We start from the raw sequence: 18326 nt of genomic DNA on the forward strand, positions 1-18326 counted from the left end.
CACCTACCTTACACCTCTTCATGATGACCTTCCAGGTCCTTGGAGAACACATCAATGTTACTTGAAAGCTTTTGAGCTCTCTTTAGTTAATGAGCAATTACAGAAGCATTCCTTGCACATGCACAGGGCAGCTCGAGCCTCCCAGACCATTTCACAGAGCCTCAAGCCCTGTGAAATGGCCTGGGAGGCTCTGGTCACTTGTTTCTAGAAGGCCTTTTATACAGCTAGACAATGAACTTGTGAACTGATGGTCACAATGAGGCCACAACATTGGAGTACAGGTGCCTGGCCTTTATTAGACATTTCACTGAATACAAAGAAACTTGGTTTTATGTTTTTATACATTAAATACACATTCTTGTCATAAAAATTCACATTTGCTATACAGAACTGTAGGCATTGATTTTACACAACATTTATTAAAATACTGTTGATTACATCCTAAAGAGAAGGTGCAGCCCTGTGAACCTTTGGTGCATAATACACAGGGGCTAATTGTCCCCAGTGTTTACATAATCAGACTTCCCACAAAAACAGAGCAACAGCATTTCAATGCATTAGGAATTGCTTGGAACAATAAGGCTTTTATACAGAAAACCTGAATAGTTTTGGACAAGGGGAAGCACAGAAATGTTGTCCTTTTAACCCTACTTGCTTCTATAACTATTCATGACTGCAGCATCTGCCCTGAAAAATCCAGCTATTTCTCTTTCTTACATTATATCTTTAAACACATATATTTTATTCCACGTGATTATAATTACACTTAAAGGCAGTGGATTCTGCTTCAAGGATCCCAGCTTTACAGGTGATCTAACACTCATCAAAATAGATGTGTGAAGTTGCATGTTTCAGAATCCAATTGACTGTGATAGGATTCAGCATAAGTGAAAAGGTTCATCCTTATTGCTCCAACATCAGGATTGAGGCTAAGTGCTCTAGTTTATATCCATACTAGTACATGAAGGTTTCCACTGCATGCTTACTAGTTAGTTGTTCATTCTAGCTTTCAATTTAGAGTTACAAATTTCAGGGTTAATTCTCTTCCGCTAAACAAGAACTGATCAAGCATGTGCATGCAGCTGGAGACTGGGGATGGGCGGGGGCTATATAAACCTGCCTCAGCCTTCTCTCAGCCATGCATACATGTTTTCTCTACATGGAAGCTGCTGACCAAGCTGAAGCTCTACAATGTAATGAACAACCTTCTTTTGGTCAGTATAAATGCACCTTTGCTCATAGCAGCTTGTGATGTTGCAAGGGTGCCTGAAGGATAAGGTGAAGAGAGTTGATGTGTTTTGAAAGGAGGTGAGGAAAGATTGAATGTTTAGGTTGGAGAGAAGGTGAGGGGAAGAGAAAGCATAATTAGACAAACAGTACTCTTTCTGGGGTAGATCTCCACCAGTTTTCACCTCAATGTTTCAACTACATTACAAGGACCACTCTTATCCACTGCTCAAGGGGGTCTCTCTGAACCTACCTCTACTGAATATGAGGCAGCTCTACACACAGTTGGCTGGATGGGCAGATTTGGAATTAAATCCTCTCTGTAACGTGTATTAAGGTTCTGAGGGTCCAGTCATCTTTGTCAGCCGGCAGAGGTTTCTCAGGCAGGACTGGGAGATGGTAGGGAGGAGCCATGCTTGACTGTTGAGAAGGCAGAGGTGGCTGATTTGCCATATTTCTGGATAATACAAATATACTAATGCTTCTCTTCTTTCCTAGAGCACCTACCCTTATACCTCTGTGATCTGGTGGGAGTTACACTGTCCTTTTTAACGGAGCTGTTATTGGTTCCAAGAGCAAATTTCTAGCAATAGGAAGGACTGACCAGGACACTTCCCTGGCTTTAGCCATGTCCACATCTACTTTTAGAATGAATCTAGATCTGGGAGCAGGAAAGAGTGGCCATTACTGTGGACTCTCAATGGTATTCCCACCAGAGGACATCATTAGTGTTGTACAGATATTTCTCCACTGCTGACATATTCTGACATTTCTTCCATTAGTATCAGAGTTACACTTCAATATGGAGAAAATTACGTACCCTCTGTTACACGTACATAATTCCCACTGATGTAATGAGGAGCTATGAGCCTATATCACAGAGAGTGATCTGGTCCATATCAGAAATGCAACAAGATCTTGAATATGGTGTCCAGTTAACTTATTTGAACACTCAAGGATGTTACTCCTTATCAGACAATGTTTTTTTGAGCTGCAAGTAAAGTCGAGCTTAGTTACAACTAAGTAAAACAGCCCAGCCCTTGGTACAGTATTGATCAACTGTATGACTTTTGAAATCTGAATTCATAACTATAGACTTAACAAAATTATGTAGATGCATTAAGGCAGGTAACATGACTGCCATTTTCCTTTAGGATAAGTTATTTCTCATATCGTACACAACCCACACTCACGCACACATATACACGCACGCGCACACACACACACCTACAAAACAGCAGCACAGTTAAAAAAAAAAGTCACTGAACTCCAACAAACTTGTAATCAGTACATTTTACATACTATACAGCATATTTTATCCTTGTCATCAGGTAAACATGTACAATTCAGAACAATGTTGACTGTATGTAACACAGAAGCTACCACTGAGATATGGCAAACACATCATATACACTATTAGCTTTTGCTTCACCAAAAAAGAGTTTAGCAGTTTAAAATGGTGTTAGTTGAACTCTTGAAATTCCCCTACAGCCTACTGAGTTGGTAACACTTATCACTCCATGTACAGTAAGCAGAATAAACAATGGAGCTATATTCTCAGCAGATTTCTCTTTTTGATAGTTCCCAGTTAGCTTTCAGAATATTTTTACCTCCTTCACAATATACCATATACTATACACAGTGGCTAATTTCTGTGCTCACCTACACCAATGTTATACCGTGGTAACTCCTATTAAGTCCATAGAATGGTTCTGGATTTATACCAGTGTCAGCTAAAGCAGAATTTGAGTCCAACATACAGGATGTACACACAGATAAAGACATGTATATTCTTTTACAGAAACAAATACCATGAGGGTCTAGAATGGCAGAATATATGTGCAAACTACATTTATAAAACGACTGGGGCAAATTCTGCTCTCAGTTCTATTAACTGTAATCTCATTGATTTCAACACTAGCAATACTTCAGGTGGCATTCATCACTGAAAAATGAGCAGAAGTTGGCCTATTTAGTCTGATACTGATCTCATATATACTGGCATAAGTCTTGAATAAATCAACTGAAACCAGTGTGTTATACAACCAGTCTTGTATGATCATAGCTAGCCAGATCAGAATCAGAGATTGCCAGCCAGATTCTCAATTGGTCTAAATCAGCTCCACCAAAGTAGATGTAGTAATACCAGTTTACAGCAGCTGAGTATATGCCCCATTTTCTCTAAGCTCTTTCATTTATGTTGTGCTCTGCAGTAGTAAGTAATTTTTCAGGCCTGCGTGAAAGAAAACATTCAGTAATCTCAAGAAAAATGTCCAACCCCCGCTTAACAGATGCATTGAGGGGTTACATGCATATAAGAGGGGAACAATGGGATTAATTAACAAATTAATTAATTAACAGTACGAACTCTGAAATTACATGTAATAGATGGAGAAATGATGATGACCAGTAGTTTAGCTAGATTCTTTCCTCTTAGGAGTAGATTATAGTAATTTTATTTTCCATGTAGGATTCCTTGTGATACATATGCAGAAAAAAACTTAAATGGAGCATGTCTAGCAACTGAACCAATGTGCGCCCAATTCAGCAGTACTTCTTCAGGTAAATTTCCTGCTTCTGTTGAAGTCAGTGAACATATGATTGATAAAATTGGGCTCTAAGATCATCCATCTGTATGTCATGGTCTTTTCTGATATATTTTTGGCAAGTATTCCACAAAGACCTCTAAGGAAAGTCAGCTTGTGCCTGGACAGTATGCTTACATTTTTTGCCCATCACAGTTTATAGCATCAACAAATGGGATATATTTTTCAAATTCCTTTCCTTTTCTATTCTTTAAAAAAAAATTAAGGCAAGTTTGTTTACCCACAGTCCCTGCCCTGCTATGCTTTTGCACTACAAATAAGATAAAACTGAATGAATGTATAATTTGTCTGACAGATTTCTGAGCATTTTACCAAGAGTAATAAAAAGATTTTCCTTGTTCATGGAGAAACATCATGATTTATCCTTATCTGCAGAGGACTTTTTTGCTTCACTTTTTTTTTCCAGCACCCAAATGACAATATTGATGCTAAGCAAACATTTTAACAATGCCAATAAGCTCAAGATACAACACAGTTATAATATATATACTTTTTTTCTTAAATACATTAAAACATCTCTTTTCAGAACATATTTATATATTTGAAACCCTTTTTGTGGCATTGTATGTGTGCTTGTCTCAGGGTTCCAAGAGGAAATCAATATTGTGGCTCTCAAATACATATATTTAGAAACCTGATTACAAATTAAAAAGCAAATTAGATTTATGTTTTGCCATACCCTAAATATTAGCAAAGCTCAAAATATGTATATGTAATATTCACATTTAGTTAAAATGTTTGACCACAAATAACTGAAAAATGGAAAAATGACAGTAGAAATGAAAAAAGGCTCATAAACCAGCTTCCTAACTCATATCTCCAAGAAGTAAACAAAGAATTTGTAGGTTGACACCACCGGGGACACCCTGTTTTATAGAAAAAGGCACTGCCTCAAAAATTGTGCAAAATGTGGCAGTTTTAATATGCACTGGGCACTGCAAAACTGATTGCTATGTTTAATTGATTATTTCATACTTGTTCAATTTTCATTTGAAAGTGTCTGTAAATGGAAAACAAAACTGAGCCCAACACCCTACAGAATGTTGTCTGGTTTGGGTGAAAACTATAACACCCTCTCTGTCTTCTGTTGGAAGAAAGAGCATTTGTGAACTTCAGCAAACTTTTTAGTCAGTTTTAGTAAAGTTTGGGGTTCATAAACAAACTAAACTGACCCAGTTTTGGTGTTTGACTGTTATTGTTTCAAATAGCCCTAATCACTACACAGAGACCACTAATGAAAGAGATGATGTATATCTACCTTCTTTCATTTGTTGCTCTGATACCTAAAACCTGGATATAGTTATGAATGTGTGGATATTTTACCCTGTACGTGCATGTAATATTTTTGGCTTCACTGCATATATACATGCACACACCCCTTCCAGCACATCTCCCAGTACTAAATATCAACATGTATATATGTTATTCTAGTATTTTGTTAATGAAAAATACATCTGTCTAGTGACATTATTTTCTTCTTTTACAGTCATGTTCCTCATATTTTAGATGGAGGTTAGCAAAGAGCAGAATAACGCCATGCTTACTCCTTACTCAATCACGTTTCATTGATTCACAGAAGTTTAGGGCTGGAAGGGACCTTGTGAGATCATTGTGTCCAGCCCCCCTGCTCTGGGCAGGAAAGACTGCTGGGGTCAGATAACCCATATCAAATGAAGTTTGACTGAGTAAAGAAGCCACTTAGTTTTATCTTATGAAGCCTAACCCATCAAGAGCAGTCTTCTTGTACTGCTGTGTAGTTTGTTATCTGTAGACATGGTATGTTTTGCATTAACAAATGACATGCATGCATATCACTACATATACTACATACAACCAACTGTATTCCAGTTCTGAGTTGTTGAAACCCTACAATGACACTGCTCTTATTTTGCTATGCTTCACCAACATTTTCATGTATTAGAGTTGTTTATGTTTCTTAAACAATAGAATGACTAGTGCCATGTAAGGCAGTCCATACGTCTTCTCATGATTTACTGAGCCACACAGAAAGGGCTAAGAAGTTAGCTGCTACTCATTGAACTCTTGCACTCTTTAATACAACATTTTTTTCATTCCTGAATTGGCACCATTGTTTAAATCAGCAGATAACTATTCTGTGTTTATAGCTGCCTGAAAGAGAATGTATACTGCACCTTCATATTGAAAAAATCAGTTTTTAATTTGTAGATGTATTCCCACAGAAAGCACATTCCTATATATACAACCAAATCCTGCTCACTTTAAGCATATGAAAACTAATGATTTAAAAATTGATCCAATGTTCACTATGGGAAAATGGCCTGTTGACTTCAATATACCTTTTATCAGACCTCTAATCGGTCCACACATGGAAAGGATTTTTAGAAGTGGTCAATATTAACCTAATCCTGCTCCCCCTGAAGCCCATTACAAGCTTCCACTGACTTGTATGAGAGCAGAATTAGGTCAATACTGTATATCTTTAACTTCAACAGGAGCAGAGGCACTTCTGAAAATCCCCTACTGTGTATGAAAGGTGACCAAGATTTAGCTGATACTCTGCAGAGACTACCTCATGTGGCTATGTTTACTGTTGACCATATAATGTTGAAGGCATGACTTCATATTTACTTTGTTTCACAAAGGCCAGTAAACCTGATGTCCACTAATAAATGCAATCAGCTATGTTGTCTCATGGATGAGGTACATGGACTAAAAACATCAAGGTCATATACTGCCCTGTCAGCAGCACAAATGTTTATGTTGTGGAATTCCCTTTGTAGACAGAGAACAATATATAGCTGTTCATTCTGTATATAGCAAATTTCTTGGCACTGTTAATAAAGTCAAATGTAAGATATTTGTAAGAATGTAAGTCAAATGTAAGAAATTATATTTGGTATTTCATGGAAAAGATGTTAGTGATTTCTTTTGTTTAAATTGGTCAATAGATCCTGTTTTGCTTGTCAAATGAAAATGCATGGGTTTATTAGCATAGAAAATGATTAATCAATGAAAACATTACCCTTTTGCCCACCCACAAAAAGCCCTAAACACTTCAGCGATTCAGTGTTATAGGAAGATCAGAACATTACAAGATATTTTTCTAATACATTTTAAAATCTATTTAATGCACAGCAAACATATTACAGTACTATCAAGTAGTGTCAACTTCCCCTTCATCCAGCGCATAGTTGAGTTTTATGACAGTGCTGATGAAGTCGCCAAGTTCTACAAAATCTGCAGTGATAATATTGATGCCACTTTCTCCTGGTTTCTGGGTCCGGACCCATTGCATCATTGCAGGAAGAGCTCTGAGGAAGAAAAAGTGAAAAAGAGTTATTCATAAAGGAGTAAGACATGTACAGTGGGCAGGGTTTTCAAAAGTGTTAAGCATTCCTTTTGCTTTCCTCCTAATCTTAGGAAGGAAGTGTCACAGGGCACTAAGGTGCCTGCTCCTTTAAGGGCTGAAACTGCCTAGGGGGAGAGCCTAGCAGTCACTCAGGAATCCCTCAGCTGCAAGTTACCATGGAAGCAGGAATGAGGGAATTAGGTACCTGCAGGTGGTCAGGTGACCAGAAGAGGCAGGGCCTGGGGCATCTATAAACCCCAGGGCTAGGACCAGAGAAGGAGTTCTTTATGAGCAGCCAAGGGGAGAGGAGTTCTCCTAGAGGAAGCTAAGTGAAGAGGCTTGATGGCCCATCTCCTGCTTCTGGTAAGATTAAGAGACTTCAGGAGCTCACCAGACCCTAGCTTACAAGGCATGTTGTACTGGGGGAAGGGAGACTTATTTAAAGGGCCAGAGCACACCTTGAGCTGCTGGCATTATGTTATAACCCAGGGGCTCATATTTTGATTTCTGTTTGTAAACAGGAGGATTGGGCTGAGGCTATTGTCGAAGAAGGCAGCCTCATTGGGGGCCCACTGCATGTGGGCACCCCAGTGCCAGTGTGGGTGCAGTATCTGGGGGTAAGCCGAACCCAACACCAGGGGTGCAGACAGAAAGACTGGGCTGCAGAGAGCCCAGTGATGACCAGAGCCCAAGTGAAACTAAGGCCTCAGAAGGACACTTTGTGAATGCCATCTGCAAGGCTTGGGGTGTGGTAAAGGGGCATTTTGGAGCCATGCATCTAGCCCATAAGGCTGAGGGTATCCTAAGAGTCATCCATTTTGGAGCAAGACCCAAAAAGGGTCTGAGAACCCACAGGGTTCAATGGGGTCCATCAGCATGGTGTACAACAATATAAACTTGAAGGCAGCCTCCTCATCTATTATAGTTACAGCAAGATGTGGCAGGCAAGAAAGAAGGTGCCCATGGGTCAGGATTGGCACGGCTGAAAAGCCCTAGAGGTATCACGGCCATCCTGGGGCACCACATCACATAATTGTTAAAGCTTGGCTGACACATCCTAGAAAGCTTTGAAAAAAACCCCAAAACATTCTTCTTGTATTGTCTATAGCTCCTATATCTCAATCCTCAAGAAGGGTCACTATACAGAATAGACCTTTATCTGAATTTTAGGAGCTCCTGAAATGTATTCCCCATTCACATGTACAATTATGTTCACCAGGGTCAGAGACAATGGAAATGCCTTGATTTCTGCAGTACAGGTATGGCAGAGTAATACCTTTTTGTTTTCTCAACTCTGTAAACGGAATGACCAATAGCCATGGGTTATGTTCCTTTTTGAGCTTATAATTCATTTTGGAAAGAGAAGCACTGCAACCTTCTTGATTCTTGTCCCTAGAGAACCACACGAGGTCCACAAGATTACCATCATGGAGCAGGGGCTGGGAGATCCTTATCTCCCAGTACCAGGCCTGAAGTCATGCTGCTGGCACTGGGAGATAAGGAACACCCAGCGCTGGCCCCATGACTGCGGAACTGGCACTGAGAGATATAAGGGTCTCCCAGCTGGGAGATGAGGGTCTCTCAACACTGGCCCTGTGGTGTCTCCCAGCACCAGCTTCTCATGAATGCAGAGCTAGGTGGTGAACAGGATGGGGATTTTGTTCTGTACTCAGTTCCACAAGCACAGAGCTAGGTGGGGAACAGGTTGGGGAGTTTGGTACCCAGCCTGTTCTCTACCCAGCTCCACACTTGTGGAGCTGAGCAGAAAACATGTGCAAGGTGGGGGCTGGTCAGGTGCAGGTCCCAGCCCCATGTCTTGATTAGTTGATCAAAAGAGCCAATGTGCTAGAAGCAAAAGGTCCCAGTCCCCTGCCCTGATCTACCAGTGGGGCAGCTAGCAGTGAGATGGGTGCTAGCTGCCTCACTGGTGCATCAGGCCAGGGGGATGGGACTTGTCTCTCTCCCCTGCAGTTCTTTCCAAGCTGACTGCCCCTGATTGGGGAGCCAGGTCCAGGAGCATCTTGCTGCAAGGCAAGGAGGACATTGTTCCCACCCTGGCAACAGGCAGCCCCTGGGGGAAGGGTATAACATCCCAGCCCTGGCCAGGAGATGGCTGTCTACTGGCCTGGTGCTCCCTGTCAGCCTCTGAGCTAGCATCCAGGGGGAGCCTAGAGCTCTCACTGGTGGTGGCAGAATCCCATTGCAGGGCCCCAGAAAGTGGGAGCAGTTTGCTGCCATGAGCAGCAAATCTGCTCCCACTTCCCTGTGTGCGCAGATGCCTTGAAGACCTGCATTTGTAGACCTGGGCACACATGCAGACACGTGCCTGATAATTTAATGCACCTGAATTTACTGTAAAGTAAATTCAGGCCCATTAATTGCATGCGTAGATGCACCCAGTGAGATAAAAACACTGCTGGCCAGCAGTTGTATGCTATGCCCAACAAGGAGCAAAAAATAGTAGTGGGTACCATTATAATTCTGTTTAAGCTCCTGAAACAGGTCCTAAAGCATTATTCGTAGAAAAACTTCATGATGCAGTACAGGTTTGTATTCTATCTGATCCAGGGATGCAAGGTATTTTTTTATTGCTGTTGCATGGACTCGTAGTATTGTGATGTTACTTAAAAGAGAACAGTGCATCATTGCTCTAAGTTTCCACTGAATTTAACTGAAATTTCCAATTCAGGTTTCAAAGTCCAAAGCACATGAGTAACTGATGAATAACATTTACCTATTGCAACAGGGCAGTCTGGCTCTTCAAGGGAGGAAATCAGCACTAGAGCAGGAGTCCAAAAGTGGATGATTAGCTAGGAATTAAAAGCATAAGCAGAGAAGGAGCTGTTTGTGGCCAGGAGGCAGCCTGGAACACACAAGACCTTTCTATTAAGAAGGGGCCAGAGCTGCAAGGGCCTCTCTTATGCAATCCGAAGAAAGGTTCAGGTTTTGCTTTACTTGTTTTTTGGGGTCAAAGACTATTATCAGTATTAAGAGGACTGACTGAGGGGCTTCCAAGTAAGCAAAGCCAGGCAGCAGGCACACTAGCCTACTTGCCACATCCCAAAGGAGGAGGGTTCTAATGCCTCCTGCTTTGGTATTAAAATGCATTGACCAATCTTGCATGATGTAATAAACACTGAAATGCAGAGGGAAAGTAATTGTTCTACGAGGGGATTTTGTTGCTCCTTGTGGCTCTTGCACATCTGTAACTGAGAACTGCCTTACAACATTGCTACTATTGTGGAGACATTTTAAAATATTGAAACTTCACCATAACATGAGAGCAACAGCTGCAGCAGATGAATTTCCTGCTTATCTCAAGAGGGACAGAGTCTACATATGGAGATTGCTCTGCTCTGATCTTATCAGAAAACTGCATTTTAAAAGAAGACACCTTAATTGACTGCATCAATGGCAGTGACTTTTCAGATGTAATTCAAATTCTGTGATTCTTACCCCCAAAACAAACACTGCAATGCTATAAATGATAATGCAATTACTTGAATTATTGGAAAAGAAAGTATACACTTAAGTGTAAGCTGTAGCAAACTGTTGAGAAACTTGGTCAGATATTGGATATCCTTGGTACTGTGTTCATTATCTACACTAAGTGGTTTGCCTCCCCACAGGTTCATGCTTAAGGTGGGAATGACTCTGATTCCATTGTGAAATATGAATAAAAAAACTGGCATAATAAATGGTACAAGATGTATTGTAAAAAGATTTTATGAAAACACTATAGACTTAGTAATAACAACAGAGGCTACTGGAAAGTGTGTAGTTTTGCTGAGTCATATTATGTTCATAAGACACAATTCTCCTGCATATCTGAAAAGGAGGCAATTTCCCATTTGAGTAGCCTTTGTAATGACTGTCAACAAAAGTCAAGGTCAAAGACTCGATAAAGCAGGTGCTAACCTACCACAGTCAGTGTTAGGACATATTGACAACCTGAAAATGCAAACTGATGCAGATAGCTGTTCAAAGAATATTACCAAACATGAGAGGCAGTTTCACAAAATACCACATTTTTCATGTATTTCTTCAATGAAATTTGTAATTGTGATGCACCTCTCAAGATCACATGCTTCTTAGGATTACCCTTCTTCCATGACTTTTTTTTTTCTTCTTCTTTCAATTGAAGGGCATTTGGCCACCCTTCTGAAGCTACTCTCAATTCAGCAAATAATTTCAAAAAGGGAAGTGGACTAATTTTATAAAATTTTTATTTATTTATTTATTTATTTATTTATTTATTTAATTTTTTTTAACCCAAGTTTTGTGCTAGGATTCTCTGGGTATATTTTGAAGCAACCAACTTTTAAATCTTTTGATCAGCTGAAAGGTAAGACTGAAAAGAGTAGAAAAGCTGCTATAGACTGGGGCACATTTTTAGCCAGAACTGCTATGTTCCACTTTACTAAAGATTTCAAGGTTTTTTAAAATTTAACTTTTTGCAAATTCAACACCACGTTTGGCTGAAAATCAACAAAGAGCCAAACACAGGAGAGAGAAGGAAGTTTTGAGAACAAATGAACTTGGATTGATCAACAGTGAGTGTGTCTACATGAGACACTATGTTGCTGTAGCGATGAACTATGATGAAGTAGCTCATTGCTACGATGACGTACTGTTGGCAGACATGAACCGTAACACTGACACTGTTGTGCAGTAGCAATGAGCTACGGCACACTAGCTCGTTGCTACTGTGCACCAGGGTTGGAAATGACCTGTGCGCCACCAGGACTATGCATTAATGGAAGTTACTGAGCAGTCATTTAGTACTTGCTAGTAACTCTAGCAAGTACTAAATGACTGCAGTAACAAGTATGCAGCCAGGTGCAGGTCATCCAGTGTGATGTGTATTTGATCATTCGTTACAAGCTTAACCATCTTTTATCTTCAAGCCTTCAGGGAGCTTGCAATTGGCCTAGGAAATTTGTGTGAAGGCTTACTTGAGATAATCCTGTGTATAAAGAAAATGTGATAGCAGAATAAATGTTTTAGTGACAATGTACTGGGTACACACTAGTCTAGTTATAAAGTGCCTATAACCCTGACAGTATCTTTCCCTTTTCCTTCCTAGGTTCTTACCAATCTAACCTTTACCATAGAGGCATACTTCCTATTTTGATTAGTAGTTTTTAACTCAGTCCTATCTAAGGTTACTTCTCAACTGACCTACCATTAGCTAGCCAATTTCATTTATGCTTCAGGATGAACCTGAACATACAATTCCCACTCTCACACTGTCAGTTAAATTCATAAGAACCTCTTGTTTTCAAATGACTTGTATTGTCTAACTCCCACTAGACAAATATAAGTCAATTAGACTAGAAAAAATCTTTGCAAAGCAAAGCATGAGAGAACACTTCCATATCCCTATAGAGAATAAACAAAGGCAGCAAAATACATGAGGACAAATTTGTTGCTGATGCAACTCCACCAACTTAAGAGTTAGGCCAAAGCTATCTTAAGTTTCTCTCATCTACTCTGCACATTATGAAATGTACGTGGAAAGCAGAGGACACATTTCCCTCCTCCCACAATGCCACCTTGAAAAGGACTACGTTAACAGTTACAAGAAACTGTGTATGTTGTTCAACTTTAGTACAAATATCTCACCCATCTTAACAGCAATTATGGGAATAAACTTGGTTTAATGTTCCTTGGGGTGTCTTTGTGATGGCAATACAAAACTTGTTTACCCTTCACTGTAATTTCCAGTCTCTGCATGCCTCAAACTAGTAATTGTCCTCATTAAGGGGTTTAGTCAGGAAAATGCAGACCATGCTGTGTGGCAGCTACCCACATGTTTTTATGCTCACAGAAACCCAGTAGATAACATGGTGCTAGTGCATGTTATTTTATTATCAACAAAAAGTGATTTTTTGCTCAGGGCATAATGAAATCTCTACTAACCTATAGTAGCTAGCTGCAGACCCCAGCTATGTATCCATTCACTGAGCTTATCTGGAATCTGTCCCCTGGCCAAAAATCTAACTGCAGGATCAGGCCAAGCATTCCTAACCTTAAACTGAAAATAATTATAGTTCAGCAGTATGGGTACTGGCTAGGCCCCAGGAAGTCTCACTGGTGACAAAAGCTGTACTGCTTTAGCCAAATAAGGATAATTAAAGCAATATATCCCTCTTAGACACATCTACATGTGCTATTAATGCACTATAAGCTTACTGTGCAGTAAGCTTTCCTGGGCAGGGTGTTTACATGCCTGAGGGGAACAGTTCAATGCAGGACTACTCTAGCCCTGCTGTGCCCCCTCCACCAGCCAGGGGACGCTCTGGGCTCCCCAGAGTGCCATCCCCAGGCTGGCAGGGGGCACTGGAATCAGGCGCTAGCCTGTGGGGGGTAGGGGAAGCTGTCCTATCACCAAGGCTGGGATATAGCAGCTAGAGGAGGGGACATTTTCCCAGCCCTGTGCCCCAATCTGCCAACTGAGGCCTGGGACTGGGAAGCAGCTGCCCAGAAGAAGGGACAGTTTCCTCACCCCTTGCTGTCTGGGCTGACCAGGATCAATATGCTTCTGATCAGCAGTCTACATGTGCGCTACTGTGCAGTAGTTACTGTGTGGTTGATTTACTACTCTTATTTACAGGTACTAGGCAACCGGGCAGTACAATAATCCACTGCACAGTAAATGCTGTGCACATGTAGGTGGTGATGCCTTAAATCTCATGTAGACACGCCTAGTGGGAACACAGCTATACTGTCACATGTGGACAGTGAAATAAGTTATATTGGTATAAAGCACCTTTATACCAGTATAGCTGTATTCACACTAAGATTTATACCAATATAGTTACTTCAGTAAAAAACTGTCACACTCGACAAAGTACATTAGTACCAAAACTATAGGCAGTCCAGGCTTTTGGCTCCCTTCGTGGCCTTCACTTATTTTGAGTGTCTTAGCCTCCCTATGCCTCAGTTTCCTCATTTGTAAATGATGCAGTGGGAACATGATGAATGATTTCATAGATTTCATAGACATTAGGGCTGGAAGGGACCTCGGGAGATCATGGAGTCCAGCCCCCTGCCCAAAGGGCAGGAAGTCAGCTGGGGTCATAGGATCCCAGCAAAATAAGCATCCAATTTACTCTTGAAGGTGTTCAATGTAGGTGCTTGAACCACCTCCGCTGGCAGACTGTTCATCCGCTGATGAAGCTTGCATTGCTCCTGGGAGGCCATTTTAATCATTGGCTACAAGTGCTCTAACATACTTAGATGGTGAAAAGCACTGTGCAAATGTATTACTGCTATTTCAAATTAATGGCCAAGTTGTTTGTGCTTGTGACATATATAAATTAGTGGAAGAAATTTTCAAAATGTAGAGGTTTGTTTCTATTTGCAAAAGTTCTGAAAAGTGTGGATGAATTTCTGAACCTTACCTGAATTTTGTTTCCCTTTCAAACTGAGATATTAAGTCTGTGGCTGTGGAATTTGCTATGGAACCCACTCCTTGCAGACATCTATACTATAGAATTCAAAGTTTGTATTTAAGCAAGTAGTTTTGTACCTTTGAGGATTCAAAGATAATCATAAAAATGTGAACCTAGGTACAAGCTGATTAAATGCTGCTTGCATTAATCTATAGGCAGCTGAAATATAGGCAACTGAGATAGACTGTACAGAAAGAAACCAAGCAAGAGAAGAAGAAATCATTTACCTCAAGTCTCACAAATGTGACATATTATGCCTGACTGATATCCTAAGGTTTTTATATAGCGTAACTTTATTGACTTCAATGGGATCTTTGATTTACTAGTGTGAAATAAAAAAACAATTCCTGTGGCAAGAAGCAATGTTGCCTGTGAACAAGGGGTTAAAATAGGCTTTCCCCAAGCCTTGAGAAGGTACTCAGGGGAAAGACTGTATTGGTGGTTTGATAAAGTCAAAGCAAAAGAAGGGAGGGCTGAAAGCCCAAAGGCTTAGAGCAGAGTTGAAAACCAAATGGATAAAATATCTGTTGCTTTGCATATAGGGGGTGACTTGTTCTCTTGTACAATTTTGGATTGTGAACGTTATCCTTAGTCGAAAAATACTCTTGTATGCCTCTCCCTACCACTAGTTTAAGTCAGTAATAGCTGGTCTAAAGGCCATGAAGTTATATTGGTACAAAGGGACAGGAATTAAAACCAGTGACAGTAATTTAAAGCTCAGGCCTAGCCAGTTTGAAAACTGAAGAACATTGTGTCACTTCTTTTTAAGTATCAAAGTCCATTTGACACCTAACACCCTGTCAAATTATATTTACAAAAGGCTCCTATCTTCACTTAAGGGAGCAAAATTAAAAGTGCCTGTTATCAGCTTGCAGAAATAAAATGTGGCAAAACTAATCGCATTACAACTTGGTAAAGAGAAATTTTGCTCTTCAGCTGTTTTAGCTTGGAGTGATTTTTTTTTTTATATATCTGAGTCATAAAACCTTGACAGTGTGACAGAGCATTAACAATTGCAGCACTCTAATATGGGGCCTCCTATGGAGAAACATCCATTCCTCTCAGCAGAGCTTTCAAGGGAAGCAAGGAAGAAAAGCAGCATTGTAAATGCAAAACAAAAGGGCTGTTCGTGCTATTAATGAGAGTTTGATTGCTAAAAGAAAGACAATGGGTATCTTTTCAGAGAGTGTGGAACCACTACAATGACTAATCCAGAGAAGGAGAATTGGTTTCATGTACAGATTGCAAAACAGTCTATCACAGAGTGCCCCTGTTACAATATGTCTCACAGTTCACCAAAGCTGTTCTATTTGCTCAGGGCAAAATGATATTTACAATTTGTGATAAGATTTTCAGGCTCTCTTCCCTCTCTGCTCACCCCTCTTCTATAAAAATGTTTATTTCCGAGGAAATACATGGTTCACTGGAGCTACCTTTAGTCATATGAGCACAGGTGAGGGTGTTAAGAACTCCTGAATTCTGGAGCTGCTGCTGATTTGCCATGTATATTTTGCAAAAGTACCTGCTGGTTTTGAGGACTCCAACACTGGGTCTTGCTCTTAGAGATGTCAAACTGGGCAGTGAAAAATGTAGATACTTTGCATAACTAAGGATGTAACCTACTCCTACTGACTGGGGTGGCGTGACAGCAGATAAATCAACTCCACACACCTCAGTTCTAATAATCTTCTTATAAAGTACTGGGGGCCAACCTTTTTCACCAGGGTGCTACAAAGCAAGCCCTGCCCTCTCCCCAAGTGCCACTCTGATCTCCTTCCCCTGTCTGATCTATTGTTCTCTCTCCCCTGTGCCTTATGTGTACTGTTCTCCCTGCTCTCTGCTGAATCTTTCAAGTGACAAAACAGGGGCTGTGTGACACACTTACATGCTGGGTGTTGGCCACCCCTCCTTTAAAGCAACTGCTACTTACCACTGTTGGATACAGGCTACTGGGATAGATGGACCATTGATCTGACACTTTTTATGTACATCTCAGGAATCTCAATCAAAAAGGGAGACACCCACATTAGTGGGTTAATTAGGCCTTAAACTTTCTGGATGAGATGTCCAAAAATGCTTAGTGTTGGCCTAATTATCTTCCTATTGAAATCTAGGGTGACTTCATCACTGTCTTAAAGGGAGAAGAATTAGACCAAAGCTGAAAGCATTAACCTACCTGCCTGTAAGTTTTTTCAACTGTGAAATGTGAGGATTGCCATAGTTATTTAGCTTCACATTATGTTTGGCCCTCTCTAGGTGTGCAGCCACATTCACAGTTAGACCATGGCCACAAATTATTCACAGTTAGGCCAGTGGAAATTCAGCCTCTCCAAATTTTAAAAATGACACACTCTCCAGAAGTGCTGTAACCTGGCCCTACCAGCAGGAAAGTTAGGAATCAGGAACAGTTTTCACACACTTCCCCAATTTAGTCCACTGTCCTGTAAACTGCTTTGTGTCCTTTCAGACCAGGCTATTCTGCATTATTCTGCGTTCAGGTGACAGTGGCTGGACATTGCTTCCCACTCTGAATTACAGCTCATGACCACATTCCACCATTTTCTGCTTGGAGGATCAACCAGCATTCAGTACTTTGGAAGCCTATCCATGCCTCCTTTCCCTGTAACTTTAGTAAAAGACCTTAGTAACCTTGGAGATTCCTGCTACATCTGGACCAGCACTACCATCTTGTGGTCTGGGGAGAGGCACAGGTCCAGGAAACCCTCAGTAAGAATCACAGGAACAAAGATGTCTATGAAATGGCCATCCCACATGGCAGTGAGGAATCACCAGAGTGTTGTAGTGCTGCTTCAAATGCCAGGACATTACACAGAGGACTACAAATGGCATCAACTGCCATGTGCTTCCTAGCTGTGCTACAGCTCCATCAGGCCATTCTCCACAACCATGGTCAGGACCAAGGTCAGCAGCACTAACGAGCTTGAGTTCAAACATTCTTAAGCCCCAGGAACTTTCCCCACGCAGGGGCCCAGGTACTTTCTGCAGCGTCCCAAGCCAGATACCAAGGGCCCTTCTGCTACCAGCCAGCTGGTACTCCCCTGCCTGATACCTTCGATGTCATCCTGAGCAACTGCAGAGAAACAGACAATAAGAGCACCATGCACATGCTTTTTCGATTGGCTGTTAACACTTGCCAATGCATGAAGAGCTAGTTTATGTTGTGCCCAGGGGCCACTGTCACAGGATGACATGCCTTGTTTGCCTTGCCAAGCCTTTCACAGGCATCTGATGCCCTTGAGGTTCTGCTGACTGTTAGCTGTCTGTTATAGTGGTGCACGTCCAGGAGTATTAGCACAGTGAAACAAGCAAGAAATAGCATGTTCCTCCAGCACAGCACCACAGATAAACTGCTACTGACTAGTTGCAACTAACAGATATTCCCTCCCTTCATCAAGTCCCTCCCATGCACAAGCCTGAGTTAAGTTTTTTAAAGACTTGAATAGTATGGATTTTTGTCAGCCACTACATATAACCACTAGCAGAACTGGAACATACCTGCCTGAGAGAGAAAGTAGACCTTGAGAAACAGGAAGTGCTCTAGTCAAGTTCTAAAGCTGGATTGCTGGGAAAGCTGGATTCTTCCCAGTTCCCAGGTTGTTAACTGCACCACCAGGAATCACTTAGGAATTCCACCTCTGAAGGGGGTTCATGATGACCTGATGATCATACAAGGAAGGCACCACC

General features: G+C 41.0%; 1 protein-coding gene across 1 annotated transcript in view; it reads right to left on the bottom strand.

The window, feature by feature from the left end:
• Positions 1-285: 285 nt before the first annotated feature.
• The window catches only part of PLCXD3 (phosphatidylinositol specific phospholipase C X domain containing 3), a 140770-nt gene continuing 122729 nt past the window's right edge, over positions 286-18326 (bottom strand). Inside the window, exon 3 of the mRNA XM_090038002.1 lies at positions 286-7126. Coding sequence (XP_089894128.1) covers positions 6970-7126 — 157 coding nt within the window. The 3' untranslated portion in view covers positions 286-6969. The remainder of the gene's footprint in view (positions 7127-18326) is intronic.

The sequence above is a fragment of the Crocodylus siamensis genome, chromosome 3 (assembly GCF_052110815.1).
Source record: "Crocodylus siamensis isolate JL-2025a chromosome 3, ASM5211081v1, whole genome shotgun sequence".
Classification (NCBI taxonomy): Eukaryota; Metazoa; Chordata; order Crocodylia; family Crocodylidae; genus Crocodylus; species Crocodylus siamensis.